The sequence below is a fragment of the Macaca thibetana genome, chromosome 16 (assembly GCF_024542745.1).
Source record: "Macaca thibetana thibetana isolate TM-01 chromosome 16, ASM2454274v1, whole genome shotgun sequence".
NCBI lineage: Eukaryota > Metazoa > Chordata > Mammalia > Primates > Cercopithecidae > Macaca > Macaca thibetana.
The window spans coordinates 63,011,711-63,029,675 of NC_065593.1; the positions used below are offsets into that span (position 1 = coordinate 63,011,711).

General features: G+C 48.4%; 2 protein-coding genes and 1 pseudogene across 15 annotated transcripts in view; 2 read left to right on the forward strand and 1 right to left on the reverse strand.

Annotated features, from left to right (window-relative positions):
• MXRA7 (matrix remodeling associated 7) overlaps positions 1-7,590 on the forward strand; it is a 1,130,960-nt gene extending 1,123,370 nt beyond the window's left edge. For 13 of the 14 annotated variants that reach the window (XM_050764453.1, XM_050764454.1, XM_050764455.1 and 10 more), the window contains exon 5: positions 4,376-7,590. In XM_050764453.1, the coding sequence (XP_050620410.1) occupies positions 4,376-4,490 (115 nt within the window). In that variant the 3' untranslated portion in view covers positions 4,491-7,590. Of the gene's footprint in view, positions 1-880; positions 2,210-4,375 lie in introns of those variants that run through there. The other variant, XM_050764467.1, reaches the window with a different exon arrangement.
• Positions 1-17,965, forward strand: part of CYGB (cytoglobin) — a 326,406-nt gene that overhangs the window by 173,373 nt on the left and 135,068 nt on the right. The gene's annotated exons all lie outside the window — the stretch shown is intronic.
• Positions 10,583-11,309, reverse strand: LOC126939278 (60S ribosomal protein L29-like; annotated as a pseudogene).

Below are 17,965 nucleotides of genomic sequence, written 5' to 3' on the forward strand. Positions count from 1 at the left end.
GAGAAAAGGCACGGCTGTCAGCTCCTCTCCATCACTTCTTCCCACCTTCTGGTCTCAGAGGGAAAAGGAACCCAGGCTGTAGACTATACTGACTCTGATAGATCAGGACCCACCCCTCCATTTGAGGTCTGCAGGGCTGTTTTGACTCCTCTGGAAATGGACATAACTCTAGAGGAAGGTGATAGTGTGATAAAACAGGGAAGGAGAGGAGGCGGCCAAGGAACCACAGCTGTGGGGTAGTTCTGGTTCTTCTATCTGATGTATGCAAGAAACGACAGAAACAATAGACCGGACAGTGTGAATTTCCAGCTCAGGCTGGAAATGCGTGCTGTGACCACCAGGAGAGGGCGCCAGAGGGACAAGCTCAGACCTGCTGCTTTCTCAGTGGTCTCAGGGCTGGCGATGTGTCTTGGTTCATAAAAGATGGGCACACTGTTGGCTCCATCTGGAAGTTTGCATCCTAGGATGCCAATATCCCCCGAGGGGACAAAACTCAGCCAGCGGGAATGGGAAATTATCTAGGGTGATAGGAATATTGTCAGCACAGCCACACAACCCAAGATCAGAAAGGCCCTTGGCAACTCAACTGCTCCAGTTCCTTCCTTAAGTACCCTGCAGAGGCTGAACAGGTCTGTGGGCTGCGAGGTTCTGTGCGGGGTCAAGGGGAGCTCTGCGAGCTCTGGCCAGCTTTGCGGCACAGACCGTCTTGCCGCAAGCGATGAGAAGCAAATCAGCAGTGGTTTGAGACACCAGAGTCTAGCGCAGCTTCTGCAATTCCAAACATTCTCCTTCCTCGACCCCATTTCCCCCTTTCCTCGCCCATGGTGCAGGATGGAATGAGTAAAATAAATTATCTTTTTCTCCCCATTTCTCTTTACAGAACTGAAGAATAACGAAGTTATCCTTAGCGTCCTCCTAAAGGCTTTTCCTTTTGGCATCTTAAAAGCTTGAGAGATAAAATGGAAACCCCAGAGAGGAGTCTGGCAGGCTCCCAGGGTGCATGCTGCCTTCGTAAATCTGCTGAGCTCTAGACCCTCAATCAGGACTTGTCCCTTGGCTAGCAGGATCCTGGGAACACCTTTGGCTCTGCCCTGTAGCGAGATGTTCATGTCCATTTCTGTGGGTCACTTTGTTAAGCTGAAGCGTTTTAAGAGTTTGAGCTCAGACCCTGGACTGGGATTTTTCTTACCACTCAAACTTGCTATCCACACACCCTGCACACCTTAGATAAAACAAATATTTAAAAAGCAGAGTTCACTTTCACTCCAGTGCCCCCATTTTGTCCTCACTGAAGCCAAACCACAAAAGACTTTGAGGAATGAGAGACAAATGAGGTAGAGCTCACCTGTGCTCACCAGCTCGGTCAGAGTGGTCAGCCGACCCCTTTCCCTGGGAACCCCACCTCTCTCTCTGGCTAGCATGGTTGTCGGGGGTGAGATGCCATATTGATTAGAAGGCAGCAAAGAACCAGTACCAGGAATTGACTTGACCATTCCCCTTACTTTTCATCTAGAGAAATCTTGGATTCAGCCCATTTATTGCTAAGACACCTTTTCACTGACGTTCTTACCAGCTCAGCCAAATCTCCACTCTGCTATAGCAGAAGCAATAATGTTGCTTTAAAAAGATTTCTTGACTATGCCTTTTCTTAGAAAGGTTGATAGATTAGTTGGAACTTCAGATCATCAGATCAGTCTCAGATTCGTTTCTTGGAATTTTATATTTGACAGTATTTATACTATACCAAACTCATTTGCAGTTCTTAGGTTTGTTGGTTAAAACATTTTTTTAAAGCAGTAAGTTTATAGAAAATGTTTTCATTTAATGGAAGGCTGGGGAATGTCCAGCATCAGCCCCTATGGCATGCATTCCCAGTGGCTTTCTCCATCTCAGCCTGAAACCTTTGGTTCAGGGCTTAGGGGAGAACAGGCCACATGGCAACAGCCACATAGTCATTGCCTTCAACACAGAGCCACGGGGTGAATGGATGTACTTCTGTGTCCCCAAACAGCAATAGTCATGCCCTTGTCCAGGCTGGGATCTAATTGATACAATAGGTCGTTGACTCCCTCCCAGTAGAGCTATCTAGGTTTGTCTGGAAAATTTCCCACCATGGCTTATAGGCACCACACCTCATGTACTCCTGATGGCTTGGATCTCTGTATTCAGCCTTTGTTCAGTCCAATAAACTTTGAGTAGATGATCTCAATTACTGTGTGTTTTTTCAGTTTGCTTTGTTTAAAAAAAAAAAAAAAAAACCCTTTTGAACCCATTAAAATTTGACCTCTCTTTCATTTTGATGCCTCGTACTCTGCAGCAGAGGACAAAGCCATCCATCCACCCTGCTAAAAATACGCAGTCACCACAGCTGTCTGAACCACGTGACATGATCTGTGTTCACTCAGGGACATGTGGATTGTGCTTGCATCACAGAGCTCAGCACACCCTTTCTGTTCACAGGAATTCCTCTTTCTTCTTTTCTTGAGACAGGGCCTCCGTCTGTCGCCCAAGCTGGAATGCAGTGGTGCAGTCACAGAGCTCACTGTGGCCTTGACCTCCTGGGCTTAAGTGATCCTCCCGTCTCAGCCTCCCAGGTAGCTGGGACTACAGGTGCTCACCACCACGCCTGGCTAATTGTTTTATAGAGACAGGGTCTGACTATGTTGCCCAGGCTGGTCTCAAACTCCTGGGCTCAAGTGATCTTCCTATCTTGGCCTTCTAAAGTGCCAGGATTACAGGCATGAGCCACTGCACCTGACCCTCTTCCTTCTTACAGGAGGCACAAAGCACACATCAGGCCGGGCGCGGTGGCTCAAGCCTGTAATCCCAGCACTTTGGGAGGCCGAGACGGGCGGATCACGAGGTCAGGAGATCAAGACCATCCTGGCTGACACGGTGAAACCCCGTCTCTACTAAAAAATACAAAAAACTAGCCGGGCGAGGTGGCGGGCGCCTGTAGTCCCAGCTACTCGGGAGGCTGAGGCAGGAGAATGGCGTGAACCCGGGAGGCGGAGCTTGCAGTGAGCCAAGATCACGCCACTGCACTCTAGCCTGGGCGGCAGAGCAAGACTCTGTCTCAAAAAAAAAAAAAAAAAAAAAAAAAAGTACACATCATAGGCTGCTGCTTCTCAGACAGGGGAACCAACTGTAGACGCAACTTTCCCAGAGGACAAGGGAGGCTGGGAAGTGGGGCTTCAGTATTTCAACTGCTAGATGCTGCTCTAGACAGAAACCTCTGCAGGATGGAAGACGCACGGTGAGGAGAGGAGGGAAGGGTGAACCAGAAGGAATATGGTAGCAAAAGTATGGGAGTGAATGTGGAGACCACCCCTCCAGGCAGCGTTGGGGATGCCAGTGGCCCAGGGCTATGCTGAGGTCCTGCAGTTGCAGAGCCTGTACCGTGCGTACAGCCGACCCAGCTGCAGGGAGGGGCTGAGAGGTCCGATGCTGCGATGTGGTTTACGTTCTCTGAAGGCACTGAGCCCGTGGTGTGGTGTGGAGGGCAGGAACTGCAGAAACCAGAAGAGTGAGAGGCAGCCAACATGCAGTGCCCAGCTGGGCTGAGGAGCACAGGGCACCAGAGCAGAACGAACAACAAACATACGGCTCCCTGGGTTCGGCAGCCGCCTCGCCCCACCTCAGGTGTTTGTGCTGCAGGAGTTGTCCTGTGCTGGTCAGATGGTGTAGCTGAGCCTCATAAAGATAACAAGACATTGCTCCCAGCACAAACATTTAGGCCAGTCTTCCTCCACACCCATCCCTTGGTAAAAGGGGCAGGGCCGCCGCCTGCCATAGGGTGTCCTTGTGCAGATTAGGAAAAGGCACCCCCCTTTCTCTGGGCAGTGAAACCCCACAGGCTGCCCTCCTCGCTCCTTTGCCAAGCACCGTCTTGCACACATCTATATGCTCCCCGATTTCCCAGCTGATGTTTTCTCTTTCTCCACTTTCGGCTCATTCCTCTCAAAGAAGGCTGTTTCTAACCTACTTCTTCATAGTACTACCTCAAGCCGTTTCATGGAGCCTATCTTCTTCCTCATTACGTCACTGTGGGATGTGCAGTCAACAATCAAATGAGGCCCAAAGGGAAACTGAGGCATAGAGCACCTAAGTGATACCTGGGGTCCCCAAACCTCCCCGGCAAACCTGAGATTTCGCATCCCAGCTTTTAGAGCCCTCAAAAGTTGCGTGTGTCAGACCCAACCAGTTCCTATGTTCTAAGCGGGTTTTATTTATTTTCATTTTCTTCTTGTTCTGTAAAGCAACCACAGCCACACAGGAGAGAGGAGAGTCCCAATTCTGCCGGCTGCACACAGGCTGTCTCTCTCCCCAGTGGGCTAGGAGCACCTTCTTCCTCTTTGTCCTTTCTTCTCGACAGAGTTCAGAAGGAACAGCTGGCTGCCATCTTCAAGCTCATGAAAGACAATAAGGAGACGTTTGGCGAGATGTCCGATGGCGACGTGCAGGAGCAGCTCCGGCTATACGACATGTAGACTGCGCCCATGGGATGCACAGTGGCCATGCCTGACGCTGTCCCCACCCCTGCCCCACCCCCTTTTTCTTTCCAGACTTCTGTAGGCCTAATTTGCCCTTATAAACATAGATGCAGGCGTACATTCTATACGTACTTGCCCAGTTCTTGCAATGTGTATATTACTTTACAGGAATCAAAACTGTTTTCTCGGAGGACAAAGCCCCTGGCCCCTCTGGCTTCTGGTTGCTGGTGAGGTTCCAGCTGTTACGGGGCTCTGAGACCCTCTCCTGATCCAAATCTTTTTTTGTTTGTTTGAGATGGAGTCTCACTCTGTTGCCCAGGCTGGAGTGCAATGGCGTGATCTCAGCTCACTGCAATCTCCACCTCCCAGATTCAGGTGATTCTCCTGCCTCAACCTCCCCAGTAGCTGGGATTACAGGCATGTACCACTACGCCCAGCTAATTTTGTATTTCTAGTAGAGATGGGGTTTCACCATGTTGGCCAGGCTGTTCTCAAACTCCTGAGCTCAGGTGATCCACCCGCCTCAGCCTCCCAAAGTGCTGGGATTACAGGCATGAGTCACTTTGCCCAGCCAATAACTACACTCTTATTCTGCCTTATGAGGATTTCTGGAAGCTTCTGTAATTGTAGGGAAGCAAGCTGTAGGGGAGCATTCTTCCTTTTTTTTTTTTTTTTTTTTTTTTTAGAAACAAGGTCTCATTCTGTCACCCAGGCTGGAGTGCCGTGGTGCCATCATGACTCAATGCAGCCTTGACCTCCCAGGCCCACAAAATCCTCCTGCTTCGGCATGAGTAACTGGGACTACAGGTGTGTACCACCACACTCAGCTAAAGAAAAGCGTTCTTTTCTTTTCTTTTTTGAGACAGAGTCTCGCTCTGGTGCCTGGTCACTGCTTGAACGCTTCACCTTCTGGGTTCAAGCGATTCTCCTGCCTCAGCCTTCCTAGTAGCTGGGATTACAGGCATGCGCCACCACACCCAGCAAATTTTTGTATTTTTAGTAGAGACGGAGTTTCACCATGTTGGCCAGGCTGGTCTCGAACTCCTGACCTCAGGTGAGCCACCTGCCTCGGCCTCCCAAAGTGCTAGGATTACAGGTGTGAGCCACTGTGCCCAGCCAGGAGCGCTCTTTTAGCAAAAAGTCTAATTCAGAGACTCACCTTTCATCCTGGCACTAAACAATGGTACTAGAGGTAAGATCTGCCAAGAATTTCTCTCACTTAAGCAGAATACTTACTTTAAATCTAATTAGGCAAGACTTATTTGAGTACTTGCCTAATTATATTTAATTAGAACTATGCTAGACACTGTAGACAGAAGAAATAAAACACCCCACCTGGTCCTTACCTTTCAGCAGGTTAAAGGCCTTTAGGGAAGAAAAGCCCATGTGCAGGAAAGAGATGTCACCAGAAAGCATTCAATAAAATGCCAAAGTGATCTTACAGAACAGTGCCTGTGACACCGGAGGGGATTGTTCCGTCTTTGTGAGTGAACATACAATGATGGGGATAACTGGTCCTTCACACCATGCAGGTCCCATTTCTGATCACCCCACTGGCAGAACAATTCACAGTTCTTGAGCAAACTGAGTTAGGGAGGGTATGCTAAAGACAGAACCTATGCAAGTTCTTAGAAATAGTTTTTGTTTGCTGAAATAAAGCTCAATCAACACACTACATGAAAAAAAGTGGAGCAGTGGCATTTCCATGCCTCATGCGCACCATCACGAGGTTAACTTCCCACCATTGCCTCTTGCCTGCCAGGGGTTTTTCAGAAGCCCCTCTCTGTTCCACCCTTTTGCTTCTTTGCTGACCACTCTCTGTGTCTGTTGTTGGATCCAAGTATGAGTGTGTGTCTTTTGTGGTGAATGCTTTTTTCCTTCTTGAAATTGTTTTAATGTGTTTTGTCAAAAGCATTTAACCATGTTATGATTTAAGAATTCTTTGTTCACTTGAGGTCAGGAGTTCAAGACCAGCCTGGCCAATATGGCAAAACCCTGTCTCTACTAAAAATACAAAAATTAGCCCAGCATCCCCTGAACAAATGACCATCTGGAGGAGAAGGTAACTACATTTCATTGGGGATCTGTGATAAAAGGGAGCATCGGTGTTGGGGAGACACCTGTTCCACCTGAGTTTCCTATGAGGTCCAGGACAGGGCTTGGTGGGCACTCAGAAGCCAGTGTCTGAAGTGCTCAGCATCCTCCTCTTCCTCGGTGGTAGGTGTCTACTGCCCAGGCCCCACCCCTGGCCGTGGACACTTCATGGAAACACTGCTGGTTTGCTATGGTGTTGGGTGGCTCTTGTCTATTCCCCATAAGTGCTGGCCTCTGTTGACACCATTTCTGCCACCTCATCTGAGATTGCTCTCATCAGCTCACAGAGATTCAGTTCAGAGAATGAACCAAATCTAAGCTAAAAAGCATAAAGGAGGGCAGAAAGAAACAGCAGGGTGGGAGAAAGAGCGCACACACCGCGGGAAAGATGTCCACCTGGCAGCCACATCACAGAATCACCAGTATGTACGTCACTGCCACCAAGAACCTAGAACCACAGAGGCCTACAGAAGCCAATCCCAGTGGAACTCTCTCCGGGTGCAGGGGCTGAGAGAACCTAAAACATTCAGGTGGCCAGAGCTTCTTTCCAGAGATGGGAACCAGTCTCAAAGCCTTTGCATCTCTCCCCTGCCCTCCCTCCATCACTCTGCTGAGAACTCTGCCCCGGGCTGGCCTGCTGACATGACACGAATAGCAGTGGCCTGTCACTCATCAGTATCTGCAGTTCTGTTTACCAAAGCCTGCTTGCTAGAGACTTGTCAGGGCCTCCTTCCCTCAAAGTGTCCATTGTACCTCCATCTGGATACAATTAGCTGGCTCCCCACTTCCTGGACTGACGGTAACCACCTTTTCCAATGACCCTGAAGAAAACACATAATCTAAGCTGCTTTACGAGTAAACCTACAACTGGACAAATTTTCTATCAACCCCCAGTACCCCTCTCTGCTGTGGCTGATTTGTTACTGGTTTTCTTTTTTTTTTTTTTTTTTTTTTTTTTCAATTTGAAAACGTAAATAATTATACTAAGACTAGATCACTCTGAGATTGTTTTATTCTAATTTATCCTAAGGACCTGCCTGTACTTAAAGCCTGATACAAAGCCCAAGTTGACCTACTGGGCAGCTCTCTGGGCCTGGAAGGAAGAGCACATGACAAGGCTTCAACAGTACAGCCTGGCTAGGTCCAGGCAGACCATGACTTCTGAAGGCAACAGAATGGTCCACATGGAATCAGGCTGCTGAAGAACAGCAGCGAGAGGCTGCCTCTGAATCACATCTGCAGGGTCACCTGGGCCTGGTGGAGGCCCACAGTCACCCATTAGGCCCCAGTATCCTATGTGGGAGTATCCATGTCTAGTCTCTACTTCTCACTTCAGGAGAGGTGGCAGATGAGGAGGTTTCCTACTTTAAAGCAGGTAGAAGTTGTTTCCTTTCTTCCCTCCTCACAGCCTGGAGGGGGAGGTTGTGCCCAGCCTGATAGCAGCTGCCTTGCCCAAGATTACATCCTGTTCTGGGGGCAGCCCACCTCTAAACCAAGTCACTGGTGGGGTACAAAGGCCTGCCTTGTCTGCCAAAAGGACAGTGCTGATGGACCATTCCAGTTCTAGAGTTCCCAAAGAGATGTCTTTTTGGAGAGGGGCAGGGTACCAGAAATCCTTCACTCAGGCTATAGCAGGGCCTCCAGTTACAAGTAACTTGAGTCCCACCCAGCCAAACATGCCTTTCCGGGTCTAGTGCTGGGTTGCAGAACAGGAAACCTGGCAAATTCCTATTGCCACAGATATTTTTTACTATTATTATTGTCACCTTATTTTTCTATTGGTGGAAACCCTCTAGGGCTTCCACCAGATTCTCCACCTTTATGCTATCATTTTTATCAGTTTTGGTTTTATTGTTTCAGTGCTGCTTCTTGCTAACGGTAGCAGCCAATATACATCATCTCTGGCGACAGATCACGCCATAGAAAATACTGTCGTTTTCCTCATTTTTCTTAACGCCACAGAGTCAGCTGGGCTGTAGTACCAGCCCGGATGTACCAGTTTACTCAGCCATTCCCCCTCTCATGGACATCTGCATGGTTTCCAGTCTTGCAAATTTATATAGTGCCGCTACAAATAAAAGCTGGCGTGTATGCTGTTTCATGTTTGTGCAAGTTTACTTTCAGAGTAGATTCTACAGGTGGATTGCGGGTCAAAGGTAAATTTGCACTCCCTCCCAGCAATGCAGGGCAGATCAAGTTCCTGTATTGTCCTTAACAGTGTACTTTGTTAAACTTTTGGATTTTTGACAATCTAATGGATCAGAAGCCTTAGCTCAATGAAGTTTTGTTTCTTTTTTTTTTTTTTTTTTTTTTTTTTTTTTGAGACAGAGTCTCGCTCTGTCGCCCGGGCTGGAGTGCAGTGGCCGGATCTCAGCTCACTGCAAGCTCCGCCTCCCGGGTTCACGCCATTCTCCTGCCTCAGCCTCCCGAGTAGCTGGGACTACAGGCGCCCACCACCGCGCCCGGCTAATTTTTTAGTAGAGACGGGGTTTCACCGTGTTAACCAGGATGGTCTCGATTTCCTGACCTCGTGATCCGCCCGTCTCGGCCTCCCAAAGTGCTGGGATTACAGGCTTGAGCCACCGCGCCCGGCCTGAAGTTTTGTTTCTTTTCTTTTTTTTTTTTTTTTTTGAGACAGAGTCTTGCTCTGTCGCCCAGGCTGGAGTGCAGTGGCCGGATCTCAGCTCACTGCAAGCTCCGCCTCTCGGGTTCCCGCCATTCTCCTGCTTCAGCCTCCCGAGTAGCTGGGACTACAGGCGCCGGCCACCTCGCCCGGCTAATTTCTTGTATTTTTAGTAGAGACGGGGTTTCACTGTGTTAGCCAGGCTGGTCTCGATCTGCTGACCGCGTGATCCGCCCGCCTCGGCCTCCCGAAGTGCTGGGATTACAGGCGTGAGCCACCGCGCCCGGCCTCAGTGAGGTGTTCGTTTGCATTCTTCTGATTATGAAAAAGGCTGAGCGCCCACTTAAATGTTTAGGGGCCCCTTGCATTTTTTTTCCTGTAAACTGTCCACTCATGTCTTGTCCCATTAAATACCATCCATCTAATCTCCGCTTTAGCTCACTGAGTTGCGCATATTTCTGACGATCTTGGCGGTAATCTGGGCTCAGCGCGGTAGTTCTCCAACTCTGAGGCTGCACGGGGAGGGAGTGCTTTGACGAAGGTAACGAAAGAGAATCTGAGTCATTCCAGGGAAAGCCTACTAAAATCAGGAGGCTTTGTGAGAGCCAAAATACTAACTTTCAAAAAAACAAAAATACTCCCAAACTTCACCGGCAGCAGCTTTACTTACGTGTTATTTTATCTACGGTGCCCATTTTATCTACCGTGGGGACCACCACATGGAGAAAACCACCCACCCGCGAAGTGAACCAATCACAGCCATAGCGCCGGTGTCGCTCTGCGGCATTTCAGTGGTTCAAGCACCTGCCAATCTGCCGCGAAGCCAAAGGCCTTGATTTGTGGCCATTGGGTATCGCATCCTTCCATCTTCCCCACCTCAATCCCACCTCACGCGGAGGGTGGAAAGACCCGGATGTCCGGCCACACCCAAGGCCGCGTTTCCTCAGTGATTGACAAGGGCCATCGTCCAATGAGGAATGCGGCGCGGCCCGGGCGGCCCTGCAGTAGGCACGCGCCTGGCGCCTCAGCCGTAGAAGTGGTCGGGCGTTTGTGGCCCAGCCTATGCTAAGGCCGGCTTGCTGGGGTTCCTCACGGCCGGGTGAGCGACCCCCGGGCTGCCTGGGAGCCGGAACCGAGCCGAGCCGAGCACAGGTGGACTGGCCGGCAGCTGCCGCTGCTCTGCTCTAGCCGAGAGATTCGCGCCTGCAGCGAATCCCCGGCCGCGTCGAGCTGTGGCCTGGCGTGCGGTGCCTGCCCGAGGCTGGCTCCTGAGTGCCACTCGCGGGACAGGGCCCCGCGTCCCGCATTCGCAAGGTGGGACTAGGGGAGGGTTTTTGTTTTTTTTTCTTTCCCTGCCTCAGGTTTCTTAGTACAAATAACACAGGAGGACCCCACCCCCTACAGACGGCAGCCGGGTGGGGGGGGGTCGCTCCAGTCCTCCTGTCCTCACGTTGGCAGACAGAAACATCTACTCCTTAGCCTTTGTAGGGGCCTGGGCACCTTTGGGAGCCTGAGCTGGAACTGAAGCTGGAGCTGCAGCCCGGGCCTTGGTTTGATCCTTGGCCTCGGCCTTTGGCCCGCACAGCCTGAGCCCCTAGGCAAGGCGGGCGCGTGCACGCTTCCCAAGCTTGGAGTGGGCAGTGTTGTGCTTCTTGGCAAAGCGCATGTTCCTCAGGAACTTGGGGTCCACCCCCCTTAAGAGATTCGTATCTTTGTGATCTGGGTTTCTTGATACCATTTCTGTGCCATTTTCGGCACTGGTTGGGTGTGGTGTGGTTCTTAGACTTGGCCATGTTTGCATCTTAAGCGGCGGCTCCCAAAGCGCCTAGAACTGGGAGCTCTTTTTTTTTTTTTTTTTTTTTTTTTTTGAGACGACGTTGTCTCCCTCTGTCGCCCGGGTTGGAGTGCAGTGGTGCGATCTCGGCTCACTGCAACCTCTGCTAGCGGGTTAAAGCGATTCTTCTACCTCAGCCTCCAGAGTGGCTGGGACTACAGGCGTTCGCCACCACGCCCTGCTAATTTTTGTATTTTTGGTAGAGACAGGGTTTCACCATGTTGGCCAGGCGGGTCTCGAACATCTGACCTCAAGTGATCCGCCAGCCTTGGCCTCCCAAAGTGCTGGGATTACAGGCGTGAGCCACCGTGCCCGGCCTGGGGGAGCATTTCATGAGCTCCGCAAACGGGCTTTGGGCACCAAGCTGGGCCCCGGAATACAAAGATGAGGTGAAACTAGTCCCTGCCCTCTAAGACACCCGTGTCTCCACCTTCCTCCCCCTGACGCTCCCAGGCTTGCCCTCGAGCAGATTCGGAGGGTGTCCCAGGGTTTCAGGGGGTTTCAGATGGTGGTACTGCAGCTGGACCCAAGACACACACACACACACACACGCACCCCTTGCTTTTCACATTCCCTATTGTCCCAGGCCTAAGGTAAAAGCCAGCAGTTCTGTACACGCCCAGCTTCACATCTTCAGGTGGGCTGGCAGTCACACCTTCCCTCACCTGTGCTTGCCCTTTCAAGTCCTGCTGCAGGCACCTCAGCTGGGCTTTACCAGAGCAGGCTGAGTACAGGCTGAGTGCCTGTGAAATGGGTTGGACTTACCATTCGGCCAAGTGATCACATTGTTTCCTTTTCTCCACCCAGTTGTGGCCCCCTGCAGGCTCCACATCCCAGGGGGTGGCCCCACCAAACTGGAATCTTTGGTCCTGATGGTGGCCTGGGTCCTCTACAGGTGAAAATTCCTCAGACCAGAGTTGCTGAACTGTGTTAAATAACTCAGTCTGCAATCAGGGTTTTTGAAAATCTCCCTTTTCTCATTCCTTTAAGTACTTTAATTACTTTGTGGCTCTCGCTAAGATGGGACAGGCTATGCTCACAGACTGTAGACACTCATTTCCTTCAATGGTTCACATTCACCTCGGGACTGCCATAGGTGGTGTCTTTGGTTCTCTTTGTACTCAGCTTCAATGATACTGCAAGTTAAATTTCAGAAGAGGAGGCAGCTGGCAAGGGGAATAAAATTAAGAAAATTGTTCCAGGAAGAAAAGGTTCAATGAAAGAAATGGGAGAAAGGGGGCAAAGCACAGAGGATTCAGATTTGAATATTGAATGGTGTGAATTGGCCCATTTACTCTCAGACATTTATTGAGCCTGTCTTCATGCAAAACACTATGGTAAGTGACATAATGCAGAACGAACTCGACTTGGTTTCTACTTGCAAGGCAAGGTGACAGGAAGGTTGGATAACTTTTTGGAGTGCATGCCAAGTGCCCTGCAGAGCGCTGTGCTGTGTGCCTTGCAAATAAATGTTCTCTCATTAATCTTCACTCCTCTATAAAGGCTGTAACATTCTTTTACAGATGAAGAAAACAAAACTCTAAACATTGAATAAGAATAAAGGAGCAAAAGATCTAAACAGACATTTTCCCAGAAAAGATATACAAATAGCCTATAAGCACATGAAAAGATGCTCAACATGTCAATCAAATGCAAATCAAAAACTGCAACAATGAGACACCACTTTACATCGCGAGGATGGCTGTAATAAAAAAGACAGATAATAACAAGTGGTGGAGAAGTGGAGGAATTGGAACCCTCACACTCTTCATGGAAATGTAAAATGGTGCAGCTGCTTTGGAAAACTGGCAGTTTATCCCAATATTAAAGTGATACCAAATGATGCAGCAATTCCATTCTTAGGTGTATACACAAAAGAATATATATGTACTCTTAGGCGTATACCTATGAAAACATTGTACATGGGTGCTTAGAGCAGCATTATTCATGATTTGCCAAAAAGAGGAAATAATAGCTAAAAGATGGCCGGGTTCAGTGGTTCACGCCTGTCATCCCAGCACTTTGGGAGGCCAAGGTGGGCAGATCACCTGAGGTCAGGAGTTCAAGACCAGCCTGGCCAACGTGATGAAACTCCTTCTCTGCTAAAAAAAAAAATACAAAAACAAAACCCAAAATAACAGCAACAAAAAACTAGCCAGGCGTGATAGTGTGCCTGTAATCCCAGCTACTGCAGAGACTAAAGCAGGAGAATCACTTGAACCCAGTAGGCAGAGGTTGCAGTGAGCCAAAATTGTGCCACTGCACTCCAACCTGGGTGACAGATGGAGACTCTGTCTCAAAAAATAAAAATAAAAAATAAAAGGTGGAAAGAACATCCATCAACTGGATGCATGGATAAACAAAATGTGATCTATCCACATCATGGAATATTCAACAGTAATAAGGAATGAAGTACTGATACATTCTGTAACATGGATGAACCTAGAAAACATCATGCTGAGTGACAGAAGTCAGACACAAACACCACATAGTGTATGATTCCATATACATGAAATGTCCAGAATAGCCAAATCTATAGAGACAGAAAGTAGATGTATGGTTGCCAGAGGCTGGGGGTGGGGTGGAGGGAAGAGAAGTGCCTGCTAATGGGTACAGGGATAAAAACCCAAAATGTTCTAAAATGATTAGAGTGATGGTTGCACAACTCTGAATGGACAAAAAGCCACTGAATTATATGCTTTAAATAGATTAATTGTATGGTATATGAATTATATCTCAATAAAGCATGTATTTACCTATGTATATACATACATATAGCATTGAAGATAAAAGATCCCAGTCAGCATGGCACCATAAGCACATATTGTGGTCTCTCCTTGGGACTTTTTCTTTTTGTTTTGAAACAATCTCGCTTTGACACCCAGGCTGGACTGCAGTGGTGCAATCTCCCCTCACTGCAACCTCCACCTCCTAGGTTCAAGCGATTCTCCTGCCTCAGTCTCCTGGGTAGCTGGGATTACAGGCACGCACCACCACACCAGGCTAATTTTTGTATTTTTTGTAGAGACAGGGTTTCACCGTGTTGGCCAGGCTGGTCTCAAACTCCTGACCTCAAATGATCCTTCCACCTTCACATCCCAAAGTGCTAGGATTACAGGCATGAGTCATCGCACCCAGCCCCCTTTGGCCTCTTGAGAGGAATTTTATTTATTTTTTCATCTGTAACCATGAGAGAAAAGAAGGTATAATGATAACAACCAATGTTTATTGTTCGCTGTGTGTCTGGCTCTGGGATAAAAACTTTATGTTCTTTTTTTTTTTTTTTAGATGAAGTGTCTGTCGCCCAGGCTGGAGTGCAGTGGTGCAATCTTGGCTCACTGCAACCTCTGCCTTCCAGGATTCAAACAGTTCTCGTGCATCATCCTCCCGAGTAGCTGGGATTACAGGCATGCCTGGCTAATTTTTGTATTTTTAGTAGAAACAGGGTTTCACCATGTTGGCCAGGCTGGTCTTGAACTTCAGACCTCAAGTGATCTGTCCGCCTCGACCTCCCAAAGTGCTGGGATTACAGGCAAGCCACAGCGCCCGGCTTAGAACTTTATGTTCTATGTGATTTAGTTCTTGTGAGAAACATGATATGTGGCAGGTTGAGTCCCCAGGAAGCCAACTGAGATGGAGGTCGGCATGTAAGAGGTTTGTTAGGGGTGCTCCCAGGTCAAGACCTGCAGGAGGAGGAGGAAAGGGAGAGGACTCAGCGTAGGGAGGAGGGAGAGCTGTGATGCAGTAGAGGCTGAGCAGACACTGTGGGGAGTCATTTTGAAACTACTCTCTCCACTGAAGTAGCACCCCCACCCCCCATAGATGCTGACAGTGGAGACTTTTTGACAGCAGCACTCCCAGAAATGGGGGAAAGATCCTTAAAGATCCTTCATTCCTAATGAGAGTTATGGGTGGCACAGCAAAGTATCCACTATGATTATTAGTGTTAGCATCTTTTTTTTTTTTTTTTTTTTTTTTTGGTAAGCAGGACCTTGCTCTACTGCCCAGGCTGCAGTGCAGTGGCACCATCACAGCTCACTGCAGCCTCAATCTCCTTGGCTCAAGTGATTCTCCCACCTCGGCCTCCCAAAATGCTGCGATTACAGTTATGAACCACCACACCTGACCTCTGCATTTTACAGGTAAGAAAATCCAAGCATAGAGAAGCTAAGTAACTAGCCCAACTTAGTGAATAAGAAGCAGGAGGCATTCAAATCCACTCTGCGTGGTGCAGAACTGGGGGCTGTTAGCTTTGAGGCTGTGCTGCTTCCACCCTGAGGAGTCCTTGAGAGGCATGAAGAAGGGAACCCCTGTCCAGGCATACCGAAGAGGACTGCCCCCTCTAGGGGGGCTGCACAGCTGGGAGTGAGGGATCCCTGGAGCACAGACCTGTTGGGACAACTGCCTACTTGCTAGAGGTATCAGGCCAGTGGATCCTACACAACCCACAAGGCTTTGGATCTGCCAAAAAGCAAGCAGCCCTCATCTTACCCTCAGCGAGATAAACCAGACACAAGAGGACAGATATCCTATGATTCCACTCATACAAGGTATCTAGATTGGACAAATTCATACAGACAGAAAGTTAAAGGGTAATTGTCAGGGGTTGAGAGGAGGGGAAACTGGAGAGTTATTATCTTTTTTTTTTTTTTTTTTTTTTTTTTTTTAGACACAGTCTTGCTCTGTTGTCCAGGCTGGAGTGCAGTGGTGTGATCTCGGTTCACTGCAATCCCCGCCTCCCAGGTTCAAGCCATTCTCGTGCCTCAAGCTCCAGAGTAGCTGGCATTACAGGCACGTGCCGCCACACTTGGCTAATTTTTGTATTTTTAGTAGAGATGGGGTTTCACCATGTTGGCCAGGCTGGCCTCAAATTCCTGACCTCAAGTGATACATCCACCTCGGCCTCCCAAAGTGCTGGGATTATAGGCGTGAGCCACTGCACCTGGCGTGGATAGTTGTTGTCTAATGGCTAAAGAGTTTCAGTTGGGGAAGATGAAAAAGTTCTGGGGATGGATGGTGGCGATGGTTGCACAACAATGTGAATGTATGTTATCCACTGAAGGAGTTAAGGATGATCAACCTGAAAATATGCAGACTGGGGCCAGGTGCAGTGGCTCATGCCTGTAATCCCAAGAGTTTGGGAGGCTGAAGCGGTAGGATTACTTGAGCCCAGGAATTCAAAACCAGCCTGGGCAATAGAGGCACCTCAACTCTACAAAAAAAAAAATTTTTTTTTTTTAAATTAACTGAGCATGGTGGCACGTGCTTGTAGTCTCAGCTACCTGGGAAGGCTGAAGTGGAAGGATTGCTTGAGCCCAGGAGGACACAGCTGCAGTAAGCCGTGACCAGCTACACTCCAGCTTGAGTGGCAGAGCGAGACCCTGTCTCAAAAAAGAAAAATGTTGGTCCGGCGCTGTGGCTCACGCCTATAATCCCAACACTATGGGAGGCCCAGGCGGGTGGATCACGAGGTCAGGAGATCGAGACCATCCTGGCTAACATGGTGAAACCCCGTCTCTACTAAAAAAAAAAAAAAAAATGCAAAATATTAGCCGGGCGTGGCGGTGGGTGCCTGTAGTCCCAGCTACTTGGGAGCCTGAGGCAGGAGAATGGTGTGAACCTGGAAGGCGGAGCTTGCAGTGAGCCGAGATCACGCCACTGCACTCCAGCCTGGGCGACTAAGCAAGACTCCGTCTCAAAAAAAAAAAAAAAATGCAGATTTAGTAAACTGATTATTTCAGATTGAAGGCATTTGAGAAACTGCGGTTGCAGTTCATCACAGCAGAAAAAAAATTATACACACACAAAAATGTCTAGGTTTTGTTTACCTGGGTATTTTATTTTCTATTTTAAATTGCAAAGAAAGAAAAGAACATAGCAAAGGGTATGAAAATTCATCAAAGCAAATGGCCAATAAATATGAAAAAAGATTCTCAACCTCAGTAATCAGACAAATGCAAATGAAAGCAATAATCTTTTTTAAAATGTTTAAATCATCAGAGCAGCAAAATATTGAAAGGTTGATAATGTCATATTTTGTTAAGGGTATAGGAAAAGCCATATTACAATCTGCTAATGGTAATATAATATAATTATTAAAATTGTATCAAATAACTTTAATAAATGGTCATGTAATTTTATATAATTTATTAAAATTTAAATAAGATACGCTATGATGCAATAATCCTACCTATATCTGCCCTAGAGAAATATTTTGGAGTCCATGGAAATATGTCCAAGGATGTTCACAACAGCATCTGTGTGATAAGAAAAATTAGGAACAGCCTAACATACAGGCTATTATGCAGCAGTGAGCAGCAGTTAGCAGCAGTTAAAAGGGATGAACCCATGCTACCTACCTACAAGGAAAGATCCTTAAGACACATGGTTGGCCAGGTGCGGTGGCTCACCTCTGTAATCCCAGCACTTTGGGAGGCCGAGGTAGGCGGATGACGAAGTCAGGAGTTTGAGACCAGCCTGGCTAACATGGTGAAACCCCATCTCTACTAAAAATACAAAAATTAGCTGGGTGTGTTGGCGGGTGACTGTAAGTCCAGCTACTCAGGAGGCTGAGGCAGGAGAATCTCTTGAACCCAGGAGACGGAGGTTGCAGTGAGCCAGGGTCCCCAGCCTGGGTGACAGAGCAAGACTCTGTCTCAAAAAAAAAGGAAATAAGATAATCTAAATTGCAGTCTTGGTGGAGTGCAGTGGCTGACGCCTATGGCAGAAGGATCACTTGAGTGGAGGAGTTCGAGACCAGCCTGGGCAATGAAGTCTACAAAAAATAAACAATTTAGCTGGACGTTGTGGTGCTGCTGTAGTTCCAGCTATTTGGGAGGCTGAGAGGGAAGGATTGTTTGAGCCCAAGAGTTTGACACTGCAGTGAGCTATGATTAAGCCATTGCACTCCAACCTGGGTGA